The sequence below is a fragment of the Castor canadensis genome, chromosome 8, assembly GCF_047511655.1.
Source record: "Castor canadensis chromosome 8, mCasCan1.hap1v2, whole genome shotgun sequence".
NCBI classification, from domain to species: domain Eukaryota; kingdom Metazoa; phylum Chordata; class Mammalia; order Rodentia; family Castoridae; genus Castor; species Castor canadensis.
The window spans coordinates 18,771,474-18,786,148 of NC_133393.1; the positions used below are offsets into that span (position 1 = coordinate 18,771,474).

General features: G+C 41.2%; 1 protein-coding gene and 1 non-coding gene across 10 annotated transcripts in view; one reads left to right on the forward strand and one right to left on the reverse strand.

The window, feature by feature from the left end:
• Rnf8 (ring finger protein 8) overlaps positions 1-14,675 on the reverse strand; it is a 48,353-nt gene that overhangs the window by 29,136 nt on the left and 4,542 nt on the right. For all 9 annotated transcript variants that reach the window (XR_012450661.1, XR_002213084.2, XR_012450660.1 and 6 more), the window contains exons 2-4: positions 12,042-12,170; positions 3,995-4,735; positions 1,669-1,728 (exon numbers count right to left, since the gene is read on the reverse strand). Coding sequence is in view for 6 of the 9 variants with exons in the window: in XM_074082292.1 (XP_073938393.1) it covers positions 1,669-1,728; positions 3,995-4,735; positions 12,042-12,170 (930 nt within the window). In the remaining 3 variants the exon portion in view is untranslated. The remainder of the gene's footprint in view (positions 1-1,668; positions 1,729-3,994; positions 4,736-12,041; positions 12,171-14,675) is intronic.
• Positions 11,779-11,884, forward strand: LOC141426049 (U6 spliceosomal RNA). Its single transcript, XR_012451159.1, has one exon. It is a non-coding gene; the product is annotated as a U6 spliceosomal RNA (small nuclear RNA).

Here is a 14,675-nt window from a genome sequence, read left to right on the forward strand (position 1 = left end):
AACTCTATGTAAATGCAAGTCTGTCAGCCTGGTAAAGAAAGAAACTTCACAGGGACCAGCAGGGTAGAACAAAAATCAAGCACTGCTTCAGTGAAGAGTGGCACGTTCCCCTGTATACAGCCATGACTTCCAAGTACTACATTTTAATTTATGAATTCATGGCCACGTACCCCATGATGTGTGTGTTTCTTTGTCTGTCTCAGAACAGACGAAGCACATTGTGGGTACAAGGGAATTCAATGATCTCTCAAGGAATGCCAAGAAGTCAGACAATGGTGGCTCACGCCTATAATCCTAACTACTCAGGAGGCAGAGATCAGGAGGACTGTAGTTCAAAGTCAGCCAAGGCAAATAGTTTGAGGGACCCTATCTCAAAAAAAAAAAAGGGCTGGCAGAGTGGCTCAAGGTGTAGGCCCTGCATTAAAAAAAAAAAGTACTACAAAAAAAAAAAAAAAGAGAACGCCAAGAAGCAAAACCATACACTTTTCTAGTCAGTTTCAAAACACCTAAATATTAATTCTAAAATTCACCATGGGGCAGGGGTGGGGGGGAGGAGGTGGCCCAAATAATGTATACACATGTAAGTAAATGTAAAAACAATAAAATTAAAAGAAAAAATTCTCCAGATAGGAAACATGCCTGTGCTCCCACACTACAAAATGAATAAGCTCAGAATATAAAATGAAATCCCAAAAAGACCACATTAACTTTCACCTAATTCGTTCCAAGACTGTTTGTGCATCCCTCAAGGCAATCAACGCAGGCACCCTGTCACATGATACCATATAACTCAGTACTGTAAAGTTGAGAGCTAGAAATGCAATAAACAAATAGGGAGAGGGATAAATTCCCCTGAACAAACTCTAATGTAATTTGCTCATTTTTCTCAAGGAGATTTGAGTCAGCCCATTAATCTCCTGACTAAACTTGCATTAACTACTAATTGTAACACATAAAGGATAGAAAGTAAAGCAGCTTTCTTTTTCAGGTGCTACTGGGGTTTGAACTCAGGGCCTGGGGCTTGCTAGGCAGGCACTCCATCACTTAAGACACACCCCCAGCCCAAAGCAGCTTTTAAAGATGAAAAAGAACACTTAAAAGTAGTCAAATGAGAGAAGGAGTTAAGTTAAATGAAATAAGTAACAGTCTTTCAGGAGAATTTTATTCCTATGAGCTTTACTCTTCTGCTAAATTGGTATGTTTTGCTGTTAAACTGCACATTCTCAGCCTGACCTAAACACTTAACTGAAACATTCTGGAATGATTTCTGGATGGCCACAGCTCAGGGGTGGTGAGACTTAGAGACTCTCACAGGCCCTGAGGGCTAAGCCATAGCTCACATTTCCCCTCTGGCTGCCCTCACTGTTCTTGAAGTAGAGCCCCTTCTCCAGAGAGCCTCTTCATTCCTACAGGCTCTGTTCTATCATCACCAGAGCAACTTCTGCTCAGATGAAGATGTAAGTTTTCATGCTGAGATCTAGCGTATCTGTGAGGCTCCCAATCTCCAGGCTGATGGTGCGAGCAGCTGCCACCTGCTCTGTCTATAGACTGGAGATGCCTCGAAGGTGTGGCTAAGCAGCAGAGGCAGCTGGTGGCAGTGCCATGTGATGCCTGGCCACTCACCACTCACAAACCACTGTGGTCTCCATATAGCAAGAAGGAAGTTACCTCCTGCAGAGCCTGTGCCAACTGTTGCTTCAGGTCCTCCTCTTGGTTTTTCTCCAAACCCTGTAAAGTCAAAACAAAATGGAAGGTTTCCCTGCTGCAAGAGGGAAAGGGACAAAATTCAGCAACATGCACAGCAGACAGGCTAGTGTGAGTATCTGGAAACAACCGGGGGCAGAGAGGAAGTGGAAAGCCCTCTGCTTTACTTCAAGCTGTTGGCAGCAAAAGATTTGAGTAGTTATCTGCTCAAATACCGCACAGGTCAGGACTGCCAGCTTCAATCCACAAAGAGACAGCTGTGGAAAAACTAAAGGCTGACAGTCCAAGCTTCCTTACTAGCTAATGACATGACACCCAAAAGGATACAAACTTAGAACTTCTGAGCCACAAAGCATCTAAAAGAAGATACACTCTCCCATGCTGGCACTCACAAGAACATCCATGTTTCTTCCCTCAATTCTGTAACCCTATACCTTCACTCTGAGTCTCTTCCACTTTTATCCTATAAGCTGCTTCTCTTCTCTCCTTGCCTGACCTGATGCTGTATTTCTTTCACCAGCCCCTCTAATACTAGAGCCTTTCACATCGTCACTAACCTGCATCCAGTTCATTCCACAAGAACCTCTGGGCTTTCTTCCTTAAAAATTACCTGCCTGTTTAATATGCCAACTTGAAATTGTCTAGTTGAATATATTGACTGAAAATTGTTATTCTATTATATTAAGTGTACAACGTGTCTTATCTCCTCAAAAAGATAAAACATTTAATGGTAAAAAACATTTATTATGCATTTAAAAAACTTTATCGTTGTACTGGGGGTACATTGTGACATTTACAAAAGTTCTTACAACATATCATAGTTGAATTCACTCCCTTATTGTACATTTTTATGCCAAGCGGAACTCCTAAACATGTAGTACCAAGCAATGTGAGTACTCAAAACATAAAATAACATCAGTGAAGCAGCAAGGGTTGAGCTTCTAGAGCAGCAGGCATAGGATGGAGAAGAAGCTCGACTCACCATGCTTCCCTCAAAGCAGTTTATATATGACCTGGAGTCATGTGAACCAGTCCTTTTTGCCTTTCCTTAACCTTTTCCTACAGAAAATGATTTTGCAGCTATACCTTGAAGCACAGAGCAACCACAAATATTAATTGGCAAGCACTGTTGTTCTGAACACATCCCTTAAAGAGAGTTCTGCTCTGGTGAAGGTATAACACACTAAATAGGAAAGATTACCATGCTCTTATTAATTTTAAGAAGTCTGTACTGGATAAGGGAAGCAAAAGTACTCACATGCAACCAGGGTATACCTTCAAAAGACCTTTGCTAATCCTACCAGCTCAAGGCGATAGCAGAGATTCAAATGAAATTTATAAATTGTTCAGAAATAAGCCAACACCGCTCCTGGTAGTTCCTTGCCCTGAGCAACCTAAGCAAAAAGATAAAGGCTTTTGCACTTCAGTAATGACTGGTCCTTCTTAGTTCTAACTCCACAGTGGGGAATTCTTGACATTCAATATTACCTGAACAACTGGGTGGGAATGACATGTGGTACCTGGCAGATGGGAGCTGACATTTTGAGCAGGGACAGGATCAGCTCCAGTCCAAAGCTTTGTTTGTGTAAGAGCTTGTCATCTAAAGCAAATGACTTGGGGATGGGAGCACATTTGGTCTTACCTTGCCACCACTAAGACAGTTGCTACTTTACCTTCCTATTAAAAGTAGCTTGTACTGAAGAAGGTGGTTTATCACTCAACCCAACAACAGAGCTCTGGTGCTCCTGTCCCTTTGCATGCTGGGTGCTTAAGATAGAAACAAAAGCATTTTCTTCTTTTCCAGCTTCTACCTACTAGGTTAGCTAGAATAACTAATGCTCACAGCTAACAAACTGTCAGTCAGGTACAAGGGCAGAATAAAGCTGATTTACACCTGCTTTGGGATTAAGTAATTTGCCTGACCACCAGGCAAAGATAGGTACTCCAGCTTCACTGGACCAGTATACTCCACAGTATGTAGCATCTTGATCTTTATTCAATGTTCTCCTGAATTTACCTTGGGTCTGATACCTCAGCGTTCTATCCTGAGGCCAGTTATGTCCTAGCTGGCTCTCCCAGTCACCTTACCCTATCTTGCTACCCCAACTCTGGCTTCTGATCTCATCAGCATGTTGAAGCATTAATCCTTTTCTCAACCTCTGCTCCCATTCCCTCTCCTGTCCTTGGTGCTCACCATATAGTCCCCAGTCCAGAAAGAGACTGTTCTGGCCAGGGTTTGCAAAGAGCCTGCCCTCCCAAGGGGCACCCTTGCCTTCCCTCCTGGTGGTACCTGGAGATGATGTTCCTCTTCCTGCAAAGTCCTCTCTAGCTGCTCCACTCTGGCCTGCTGCTGAGCCTGCTCTGCACACAGCTGGGACTGTAAATCCTGCAGTTCCTGCTCCATTTTCCTAATTTTCTTTAAGTTCCCCTTTTGTGTTTGCCTTTTCACGTTCAGAACAGCTACTTGTTTTTCCTGCATCTGTGTTTTCAGCTTCAGAATCCTAGTCATGGTCACCTTAAACAGCTCTAAGCTGCTCTGAGGTGCTGAAGGGTTCGAGGCTTTCTGCTTCTTATGGTGAAGCTGTCTGACTTTTGGGGCGCCAGGGTGATTATGAGCCCCCATGGTCTTCTCAGTGTCCTCAAGAGGAGTTGACTCCGGATACAAACACTGCAAGGGCTGGCCTGCCACTCCACTCTCCCCATGCACCTTCACTGACTGGCCAGGCTCACAAGACACTTTACTTATTTTGGATTTCAAATTTGAGGGGCCTTCAGCGCCAAGACCCTCTAATTCATCTAAACTAAATTTCCGTTTAGTTCTCAAGCCCTTATTTTTTTCGAGCATCTGGTCATTCTTTGGGGCGAGGCAGGGATAAACACTCTCCCAGTCTTCTTCAGTAACTTCATATTCATATTCCGCATTCTCCTTATTTTCCAGTGGCACTCCGAGCTGGATGTGGTCTCCCTTATGGAGTAAGTAAACCTGTAATGGTTGCAAGCGTTCTTTGTTCAGCCAAACACCATTCAGACTCTGGGGAAAAGGAAAGAAAGAAAGTAAGCTGCATGATTTTCTTCCTCTTTATGGACTTTCTCTCCTGCTGCTGCAAAACCTTCTGCCTTTTCAGAAGGAAAACCCCTGAGAACAAATAGAAAAAAAAAAAAAGGTTCATAGGTTCATAAACCATCATCCTTAGAAACAGCATGCTTTAAGCAGTTTGGCTTTTTACCTTTATTTCACATTCATACCTCCACTGAGAACTGCCTATGCAACAGGCAAGAATCGCCTTATTACTGGTAGGTAAATTATTCAAATACACGCAATAGCACTAAATCACTCCTATTGACCTAAACTGGAGGCAATAACCCAAGACTGGGAAGAAAAATGCTACTAGTACAGGAAGCAGCATTTAATGATAAAGTCCACAAGTTAGGCCTGGCTAGGACAGTCACTCAAGTACAGTCTCTGGATGTATATTGAGGAAAATTCACTGAACAAACAAAGCACTTTTTGGTATCCAGAAACCAAAAAGTGAGTGATAAACTCACTTTTTGTACTGGGTGATATAATCACTTTTTGTACTGGGATCAAACTGCAGGTGGGGCAAGATCCAATTAATACCAACAGAAGTCATAGTTTAGAGCTGGAGCTCTGGACTTAGACTTGGGCTCATAGCCCAAATGCAACACCTTGAGTTTATTAATTGCATATCCTTCAGCAATATTTAATCTCTCTGTGCCTTAATTCTGTCTATAAAACAGGGATCGTATAGAATCTTCCTCACACTGTACTATAAGGAATGAATGAGATAATACTTGCAAAACACACAGCACTGCAACTCACTTAAAATAAATGCTTCATGTATTCTTTTTTAGGGTAACAGATGTGCTGAAATTTTCTAGCACACCCTAACAAAATACTTTCTGAGTTTCTTCTGTCCCACCTCCCTTAACCCAATGAACAAGTCCAGACAGTACACCATTCAGTGGTGGTTTTACAACATCACTTCCAAACACAGTATTTCCCAAGTTTTTAAAAGCTGTTTACATTTACTACTACTCCTTTTATTTTTTTTCCTTTTTTGCCTTACTTTTAAATACCTCGAGCAATTCCAAATATTTAGGACTAGATATTTCATATATGAACTTGTCTGTTATGCACACAGCACTGGTAAATAAAATTGCAATGATTGTAATCTGAGGTATCTTCTAAATGTGACCATTTTAGCCTTGAATCATTCCCCCTTCATTTCCTTGTCTCTGCCTTCAAACCAGAGGACAAGTGCAGGAAATGCTTAATATTTACTTTCCTAGTTTTAACAAAATCACAGTGTAGGGATAAACAGCATGACCCTGGAGGCGAGGGATGTAGCTCTATAGTAGAGTGCTTGCCTAGTATGCACAAGGCTCTGGGTTCAAATCCCAGCACCGGGGGCGGGGGGGAGAATGGACCCTGGAGTCAGGGGAATGGAGCCAAAGCAATATAGAGCAGAATAGTCAATTTTTTATTACATACAGGAAAAAGATCTCAGGCAAAGTAATGTGACACAGGCAGTCACTTAACGCCAAGATAAGACAAATTTAAGGTCTCAAAGGCAGCCAGGCATGGTGGTACACACCTATAATCCAAGCACTTGGGAAGCTGAGGCAGGAGAGTCACAAGTTCTAGGCCAGCCAGGGCTACATAACTAGAGATAACAAACAATTCCTAGACACTACTCACAATAGCCAAGCTACGGAAACAGCCAAGATGCCCCACTACTGATGAATGAATTAAGAAAATGTGGTATTTATACACAATGGAATTTTACTTAGCCACAAAGAAGAATGAAACTTTGTCATTCTCAAGTAAATGGATGGAATTGGAGAACATCACCTTAAGCAAAGTTAGTCAGGCTCAGAAGGCCAAAAATCGTATGTTCTCCCTCATATGCAGATTATAGACCTAAAACAACTACAGTAATATTATTGAACATGGGTCTCACACACTAAGGAGAGAACATAAGAGGAATAGGGAAATGTAGGAAACCCAAAACTTGAAAGTGTTTGATGTGCCCACTGTAGAGGAGTTAATACAGTAACCTTAAAACGAGAGATGTCACTATGGGAAGGTGACTGGGAAGTAGTGAAGAGGTCAGGTAGAGATGAATCAATTCAGGTCGTAATACACATGTGCATGGAAGCAATGCTAGGAATCTCTCTGTATAGCTGTCCTTGTCTCAAATTAGCAAAAATGCTGTATCTTTCTTATTATTATGTCTTCTCTTCAACAAAATTGGAGAAGAGGGCAGAACAGGTTCTGCCTGGAAGCGAGGGGGTGGGGGGTACAGGAGAGGGGATGGGGGGTGGGAGGGATGGGGAATGGCCCCTCCACTGGATCCTCTCCATTAACCAACTTCCTGCAAGTTCTTTTGGTCTGCAAAATAAGCTCACAAGTTTCCCAAAACTTTTTTTTTTTTTTTACATTACTGGGGTTTGAACTCAGGGCCTACACCTTGAGCCACTCCATCAATCCTTCTTTATGACAGGTTTTTTTTTTTTTTTTTTTTTTTTTTTTGAGACAGAACTATTTGCCTGGGCTGGCTTCAAACCGAGATTCTTCTGATCTCTGCTTCCTGAGTAGCAAGGATTACAGGTGTGAGCCACCAGTGCCCGGCTCTAACACTTTTTATCCTTGGTTCCCTCATCACTTCTTGGTGACATTTAGTAGCATAATTTGACCCACAGCCAAGTCAGGTCAGTTCATGAAGTGACTGTAGAAAACCATTAAAGTCCCATGGCTATGCTAGAACAATCAAGCTCTGCCCAGGTTACAATCTCAAATATAGTGATTTAAAGAAATCAAGTTCTTTTCAAGGCTTTCCTCATGCTGGGTTGTCATAACTATCAGTATGAACAATGACAAGCAGCAGAAAAATGATACCCAAAGAAAAGCTGCCCCATGTCTCAGCCATCAGTGGCTCCTTTAGACAGAAATTTCTTCACCTGGCGCTCAATCTCTCTCTAACTGTTTTTAAACAGTTGAGAAGAGTAGAAACCCAAAGCCAAAGGCAATGTTTTCTTCAGAGTTTTCTAGATGTTTTATGCAGCTAGCTCACTGGTTCTTAACCCTGACTGTACAGGGTTAAGAGGTTTAAAAATAGAGTGCCTAGGTCTCACTTCAGTTAACTCAAGTTAGACTGAGATGGGAACCAGATACCAGTATTTTTAAAGTCGTATGTATATACAGATACATACAACTGTGTACTGTACCTAATACAACTGAGCAACTGTCCCCCCACCAGGCAACTCCTCACTTGTTCTCAGCGCTCTGCAGGTCTGCCTTTGTCAGAGTGTAATCTAATCACACAGTATGAGCCCCTCTGAGTTGAACTTTTCACAACATAATGCTCTGACAGCATTCAGCACTAAATCAAAATATATAAAAATGACCCAAGGGCACTACTGCACTATCAGCAGTTAGGCATTTTTTATTGCTGTGTGGTATTGAGTGTATGGGTAAACCAGACCTCAGCTGTGTTTTCTAGATTTTTGTATACATTTTGTATACATTCATACATATTCGTAACATTTTATAAATCTTGAGTAAATATCTACAAACGAATCAGTAGTATAAGTTTAAGTCTAAAAAAACCACCAAACTGTTTTCAAAGTGGTATACCATCTTGTATGCCCATTTTCAATGTTTAAGAGTTCTAGTTACTCTGCATGCATGAGTTTTAGTTTAGCAATTCTAACAGGTATGTATTAATCAATATTTTGAAGTCTTAAAGCACAATATATAAATGCACAAATCACAAATGTGCAACTATATGAAAAATCACAAAGTGAACATTTCAGTGTACTTCCATGAGGTTTAAAAAAAAAGGGGGGAGGGACGTAGAGGCATGGCTCAAGTGGTACAGCAGCAAGCACAAAGCCCAGAATTCAAACCCCAGTACCACCAGGAAAAAAAAAAGCCCCATATTAGCAGCATCCAAGAAACCATTGGGCCTCCTTCCCCCATTAGGGTAACTATATCCTGTCTTAAAAGTACACGACAGGCCTGGAATGTAGCTCAATGGTAGAGTACTTGCTAGGATGTACAAGGTTCCCAGCAAACCCCCCCCCACCTCGCCCTGGCCAAAAAAACGCAGGATAGTTTTGCCTAATACTGAGTATTATATAAATGGCATCATATGATATGTACTCTTTTGTGCAAAGCTTTTTTTGTTGTTTTAATGAGACAGGGTCTGGCTATGTAGCACAGACTAGCATTGAACTCATGATTCAAGTACTGGGATTGTAGGTGCTCATGACCAGCAACTTGGGTCTAGCTTTTTTCACTCAATATTTTGTTTATGAGACTTAACCATGTTGTTGGACAAAGTAGTCACTCATGTTCACTACAGTACAGTGTTTCATTGTAAAAATACTCCACAGTTTATCCATTCTATTGTTGACTATGGAATTCTATTTGGTTCCTCGAAGTGAAAATACTGTGTCACCAGATAGATAGATAGATACATACATACATATAACACATACATCTACAACTTACACTCCTACCAGAAGAGTAAGAGAGTTTACTTGTTCCATATCATTGCCAGTCCTTAATTTTAGTCACTCTTCCGTATGTGTAGTGGCTTTCCCTTGTGGTTCTGACTTGAATTTCTTCATCAATCATTCATGAGGGTAAACAACATTTCATGGACAGTGAACATTTGATACTCTCTTTTGTGAAGTGCCCATCTCATGCATTTTAAAAACTGTGTTATATCATTTTTATTATTACTGATTTGGAGTTCTGTATATATGTGGATATAAGCACTTCATCAGTTATATGTATAGCAAACACCTTCCACTCTGCATTTGCCTTTCATTCTCTTAATGGTGTCTTTTGAGGAACAGAAGTTCTTAACTTCATCATACTACATCAGTATTTTTAAAAAGTATGCTATGTAAAAGGGCAAAAACTGGTGCCCCACTAACTTTTCAATTATTAGAAACATCTGTCTCTTGAAAGGAACTTAGCAAATGACTTCAAACATAACCCTAACAAAGCAGGGTGCTGGTGGTTCACACCTGTAATCCTAGCTACTCAGGAGACAGAGAGCAGGAGGATCAAGGTTTGAAGCCAGCCCAGGGAAACAGACCCTATCTTGAAAAAACCCATCACAAAAAAGGGCTGGTGCAGTGGCTCAAGGTGTAGGCTCTGAGTTCAAACCCCAATACTGAAGAAAAACAAACAAACAAACATACCATACAATGATATCCTGCAGCTGAAATTCAAATCCCTTATCAGCAGAAGAGTGCTGCTATGCCACCATGCCAGGAAAGAGCCAGGAAGAAAAGGAGCTTCTGTTAACCAAAGAAGAGAAAGACAGGGAGAGGAGAGAAAGGAGAGGAAAGAAAAAAGACTGGCTAACTTGACAGAATTGTTCCACTGAAACACTCCCCTTGCAGCTTCTCCCCAAAGTCAGTCACCTTTCAAACAAAATCAAAGCTAAGAAATTTATACCAACTGTACAGAAAAGATTTGGAAGAATCAAGAACCTATCCTCTCTCTACATTATCTGAAAAGTGGGAAAAGGGTCACAGTGATGATTACAATAGTCCGAAAAGAAAGAGTACACAGCAAACACTGAGGGCAACTCCAGAGCACAGTCACGAGCTGTTGCTGGTATAAGCTGTTTCTGAATTCTTGGGGAGGACATTTAAGGAATACTAAATCAGTTGGCTGGTAGCTTCCCACCCTACCAAAGACTGCTACCCGATAAATGGATCACATTCACACTGCTTCTAGCCCAGGGAAGCAGCAAAGAACTCACTGCTGTGACACTGTAACCCCATTTCCCAGCCAACTCTCATAAGGAAAACATCTTTTCCTAAGGGGTTTTGATATACGCCATTAGAGATCTTAAAACCTTGTAGCTGTATCTTAAATTTATGCGTAATTTAAAAAAATTTAGTCATGAACCAGGATAACAAATTGCTATGTCCTTTCTGGGCATTTGACGACAAAGCACGGTAAAGAGATTCATTTGAGTCTCAGTTCTGGCTCACTAGCAACCTCACTTGCTCACTCACTCACTCACTCACTCACCAGTTATATTGAGGGCTTTGGGCAAGACAGTTTCTCTCTCTGGTTCACGTGTGTCCACGTAAAGGGATAATCAGATAATCTGAATAGTGATTTCTAGTCTTCTCCAGTGCCTTGCAAATAGGGCTGGACCAATTTACTTAGCATTTATACCATGTTCTTCAACACAGTGCTAACTCAACTTCATTCTAAAGCAGGAAGGCGTTTTCTCCAACAGCTTAAGTCCAGGTTTGAGGCATGCAAAATGAGGATGCAAGGCAGAACAGCCTCCCTTCTAACAGGTACATTTGAAACCCTGGTAAGCAGAGCAATGAAGCATTACACAATGCTCTCTATAAACCTCTTGTACTTCCTCAACTTAAGTGCCTTAACTGTTTATGTTAGAATTTCTCTCCCTTCATAGTCTGTATTTCCTTTATGTTCCTGGGTGCTTGTATATCTGCACTTTAGGGATTTCCTAATCACTGTGCTTTATATACTATTTCATTTCCCTTAGCATAGTCTCCACTAGACTAGTAGTTTTCAAGTTTATTTAAAGCAGAAAACCCCTTCATTCAAAGTAAATTTTTCTACGAACACCAGTATGTATAGAACAGGTTTGAGGAAAGAGGACAGGAAGATGCTAAGTGCAGTCAGTTCCTCCCCTCCTCCTCTTGACCTGAGCCACAGATGTCCCCCAGAAGCTTCAGAATATTCCTAGGGTCTCTGAATCTTCACAAGAGCCAGTACCCCAGGAACTTGGTCTAGTTTTTGGAATAGGACCTGTGGCCCCAATTCAGATGTTCCCTTTATGGTAACAAATTTCAACTCAGGTCAGGGTCATTAGAAATTAATTTGGTATAATCTAATCTCCAGGAGCACACTGAAATGGTTGCATCTGAGAAAGAGAATGAAGTGTTGAGGGGAGAAGATAAAACTTTTCAATTTTACACCATGAATTATCTATACAAAAAAAAAAAAAAAAAGAAGCAATTTAAAAATACATGAAAACTTAGGTGCTTGCTTAGGCAGCACATATTCTAAAGCTGGAACAAACAGAGAAGGTTAGCATGATCCCTCCATAAGGATGACACGCAAATTCATGAAGTGTTCCATTTTTTTCTTTTCCCTCAAAAAACCTGGGCTGGTGGTGTGGCTCAAGAGGTACAATGCCTGCCTGACAAGCACAAGGCCCCGAGTTCAAATCCCAAAACTGCCAAAAAAAATAACAAAACATAAAAACTCATTAAAAGTCATTGTGCTCTGTGAATTCTGTTACCTTATTGTCCACAATCGTCCACTGGCCCTCAGGATTCTGCTTCAAAACACAGTGGTTTCGGGAAATCATTAGAGGGCAGATTTTTGATACCAGTTGGTATGTGACACCAAGTCCTCGTCCTATAGTCACCTAGAAGACAACGTTAACAGACACAATCGGTCATTGTGCTGAAAAAGGGAGATCCTTCACAATCTTATCAGCCAGCAGTGTACACAAGTCCTGACTCATGAAGTCAGACCCCTGTGGAATCCAAACAGTTCAGAAGCTATTTCCTTCGGCTGCCACCAAAGCCAGCAAGTAGAAAAAGAAATTGTGACAAGCAGAAAAAACTGCTCTCAGTTTTTTCAGCAGCTCTCAGGGTTGCTAGGACCCTGAAGGCCATCTGGTTTAATCACTGATGGGATGGAGGAATTCTTTCTATATCCACATCAACTCATCTTATAAGATGAACTACAGCCATTTTATAAGGCTGGTCTTCAGATGTTTTGAGGGTTCTGACTTGACATCTTTCGCCATATAAATTCCCCTGGGAACCATCAGAATTTTCTACTCCCCCTTCGATATCATAGCTGAGTTTTCTCTTTTCCTGCCTCTGAGTTCCCAGTTTCTTTGATCTAACTTCCAGGGCATGGGTTTCAGTCTCTTTATCATTCTAATGAATCTGTGAAAGGACTCTTGGTTATTCCTATACCTGGATGGTATATTAACAAAACTAGCTGGTGGAATGGCTCAAGTGGTAGAGAACCTGCCTAGCAAGTGCAAAGCCCTGAGTTCAACTTTCAGTACTGCCAAAAAAAAAAAAAAAAGAGAGAGAGAGAGAGAACTGTCAGGCACTGATGACTCACACCTATAACCATATCTACATGGGAAGTTGAGATCTGGAAGTTTCAGGTTTGAGGTCAGCATGGGCAAACAGTCTTGAGAGACCCCCATCTCCAAAATAACCAGAGCAAGATAGACTGGAGGTGTAGCTCAAGCGGTAGAGTGCCTGTTTTGCAAGTGCAAAGCCTGAGTTCAAACCCCAGTCCTGCGAAAAAGAAAAACTAAACTTAATTTCTACTACACAGTCAAATGCAAATATTACCTTCCAGTTCTAGATACTGTCACTGCAGCACAGAGACTGCATTAGATCTCATGGCAGACCTACTGCACCACCAATGTATCCTCAGACTTAGAACTGATTACACTTCTTGGTTTCCCCCTCCCCTAAGAATTGCTATGCTAAGTCCTTTCTTTGATTCTGTAATTGACTAACTGGAAAAATTTGGATTACATTTCATCTTGTTAGTTCAGCCTATCACACTAGCTTGTCTAGACTTTTCTGAATTTTTAATCTGCCATCAGACAGTTATACCCAATATTCCTTCTAGCTTTAGTCCCCCCACCAAATTGGTATGGCAGTCGATTCTGTACCTTTATTCGAGACACAGATAAGAATAGTGAAATGAGAAGTAACCAAAAGCAACCTGAGTACACTGTCAGCCAATTATAATCCAACCAAAAGTCTCTGCACTGAGCCTATTATCTCCGTCTTATCCACAAGGACAGCATGAAAACCTCTGGAAAAAATGAAAAGAAGTTCAAATTCACATCTGTCATACTTTCCTGATTGACCTGTCTAGTTCATAACAACCGCTGAAGGAAGGAAATTAAATTCTTCTCAGATCCGGGTCTTAGAATTTCCTGCTTATTTCGAGTGCACAAGCTCTCTTTAATGACTATGCTGCAGCCTTAGATGGGAGCATGAAAGTAAAGTTTGTGGTTTTCTAAAACCTGCCCTCTTTCCTCCTTTTGCAAATCTTTCAGAATCACGCCTGTCCTCAGTTCCTTAAAGACTACCATGTCTCTCTGGCCTAATCTATTAACTCCTCACACACTCTCACATTAATAATGGATGCTGCCATCCATCCAAATGCCCAGCCTAAAACACAGAAGCCATCTTTGATTCATCTGCTCTCCTCCCTACATTTAAATTGTCAGCAGTTCTACTTGCTGTGATTCATGTAAGTCCTAAATCCATTTCCTTCTTTTAATCTGAACTTCCTGGTTGTCTGCTGTTTCTGCTCCTACTTTAGCCTCTCAAAATTTCACTCTTCACCTAGCAGCTGAAGTGATAATGTAAAAACTTTAGATCAGATTATTTCTCTTCCTTTTTAAAAACCCTCTAATGATTCAAAGTTCTTCCATGACCTATAAGGCCCCTCACCCCTTTAGTTTATCTCAGAACAGGTTGTGAACATTAGCTGATTCAGCCAATCAGGTCTTCTTTTTGTTCTTTAACTCCTTCCTCCAACTCCCAATCTACCTTGCAGGTCTCTTCACTAGTCTCCCATGCTTAACATCCTCTTGTCTCAGGACTTTGCATGGCAAACTGTCATGTTTCAAGTTTCAGCTCCTTGGAGATCTGTACTGATAACCCTTACCTAAAGTTGCTATCTGCTTACCTCATCATATTATTAACATACACTTACCACAATCCAAAAGTACCTTGCCTATTTTACCTCTGCAGTCCTACAAGAATATAAATTTCATGAGCAGGGCCTTTTATGTTTTTTACCAATGCATTTCTGTACCAACCAAGGTGCTCAGCAAATATTTGTGAATGAGAATAAAGAGATCTGCCTATGGATTCTC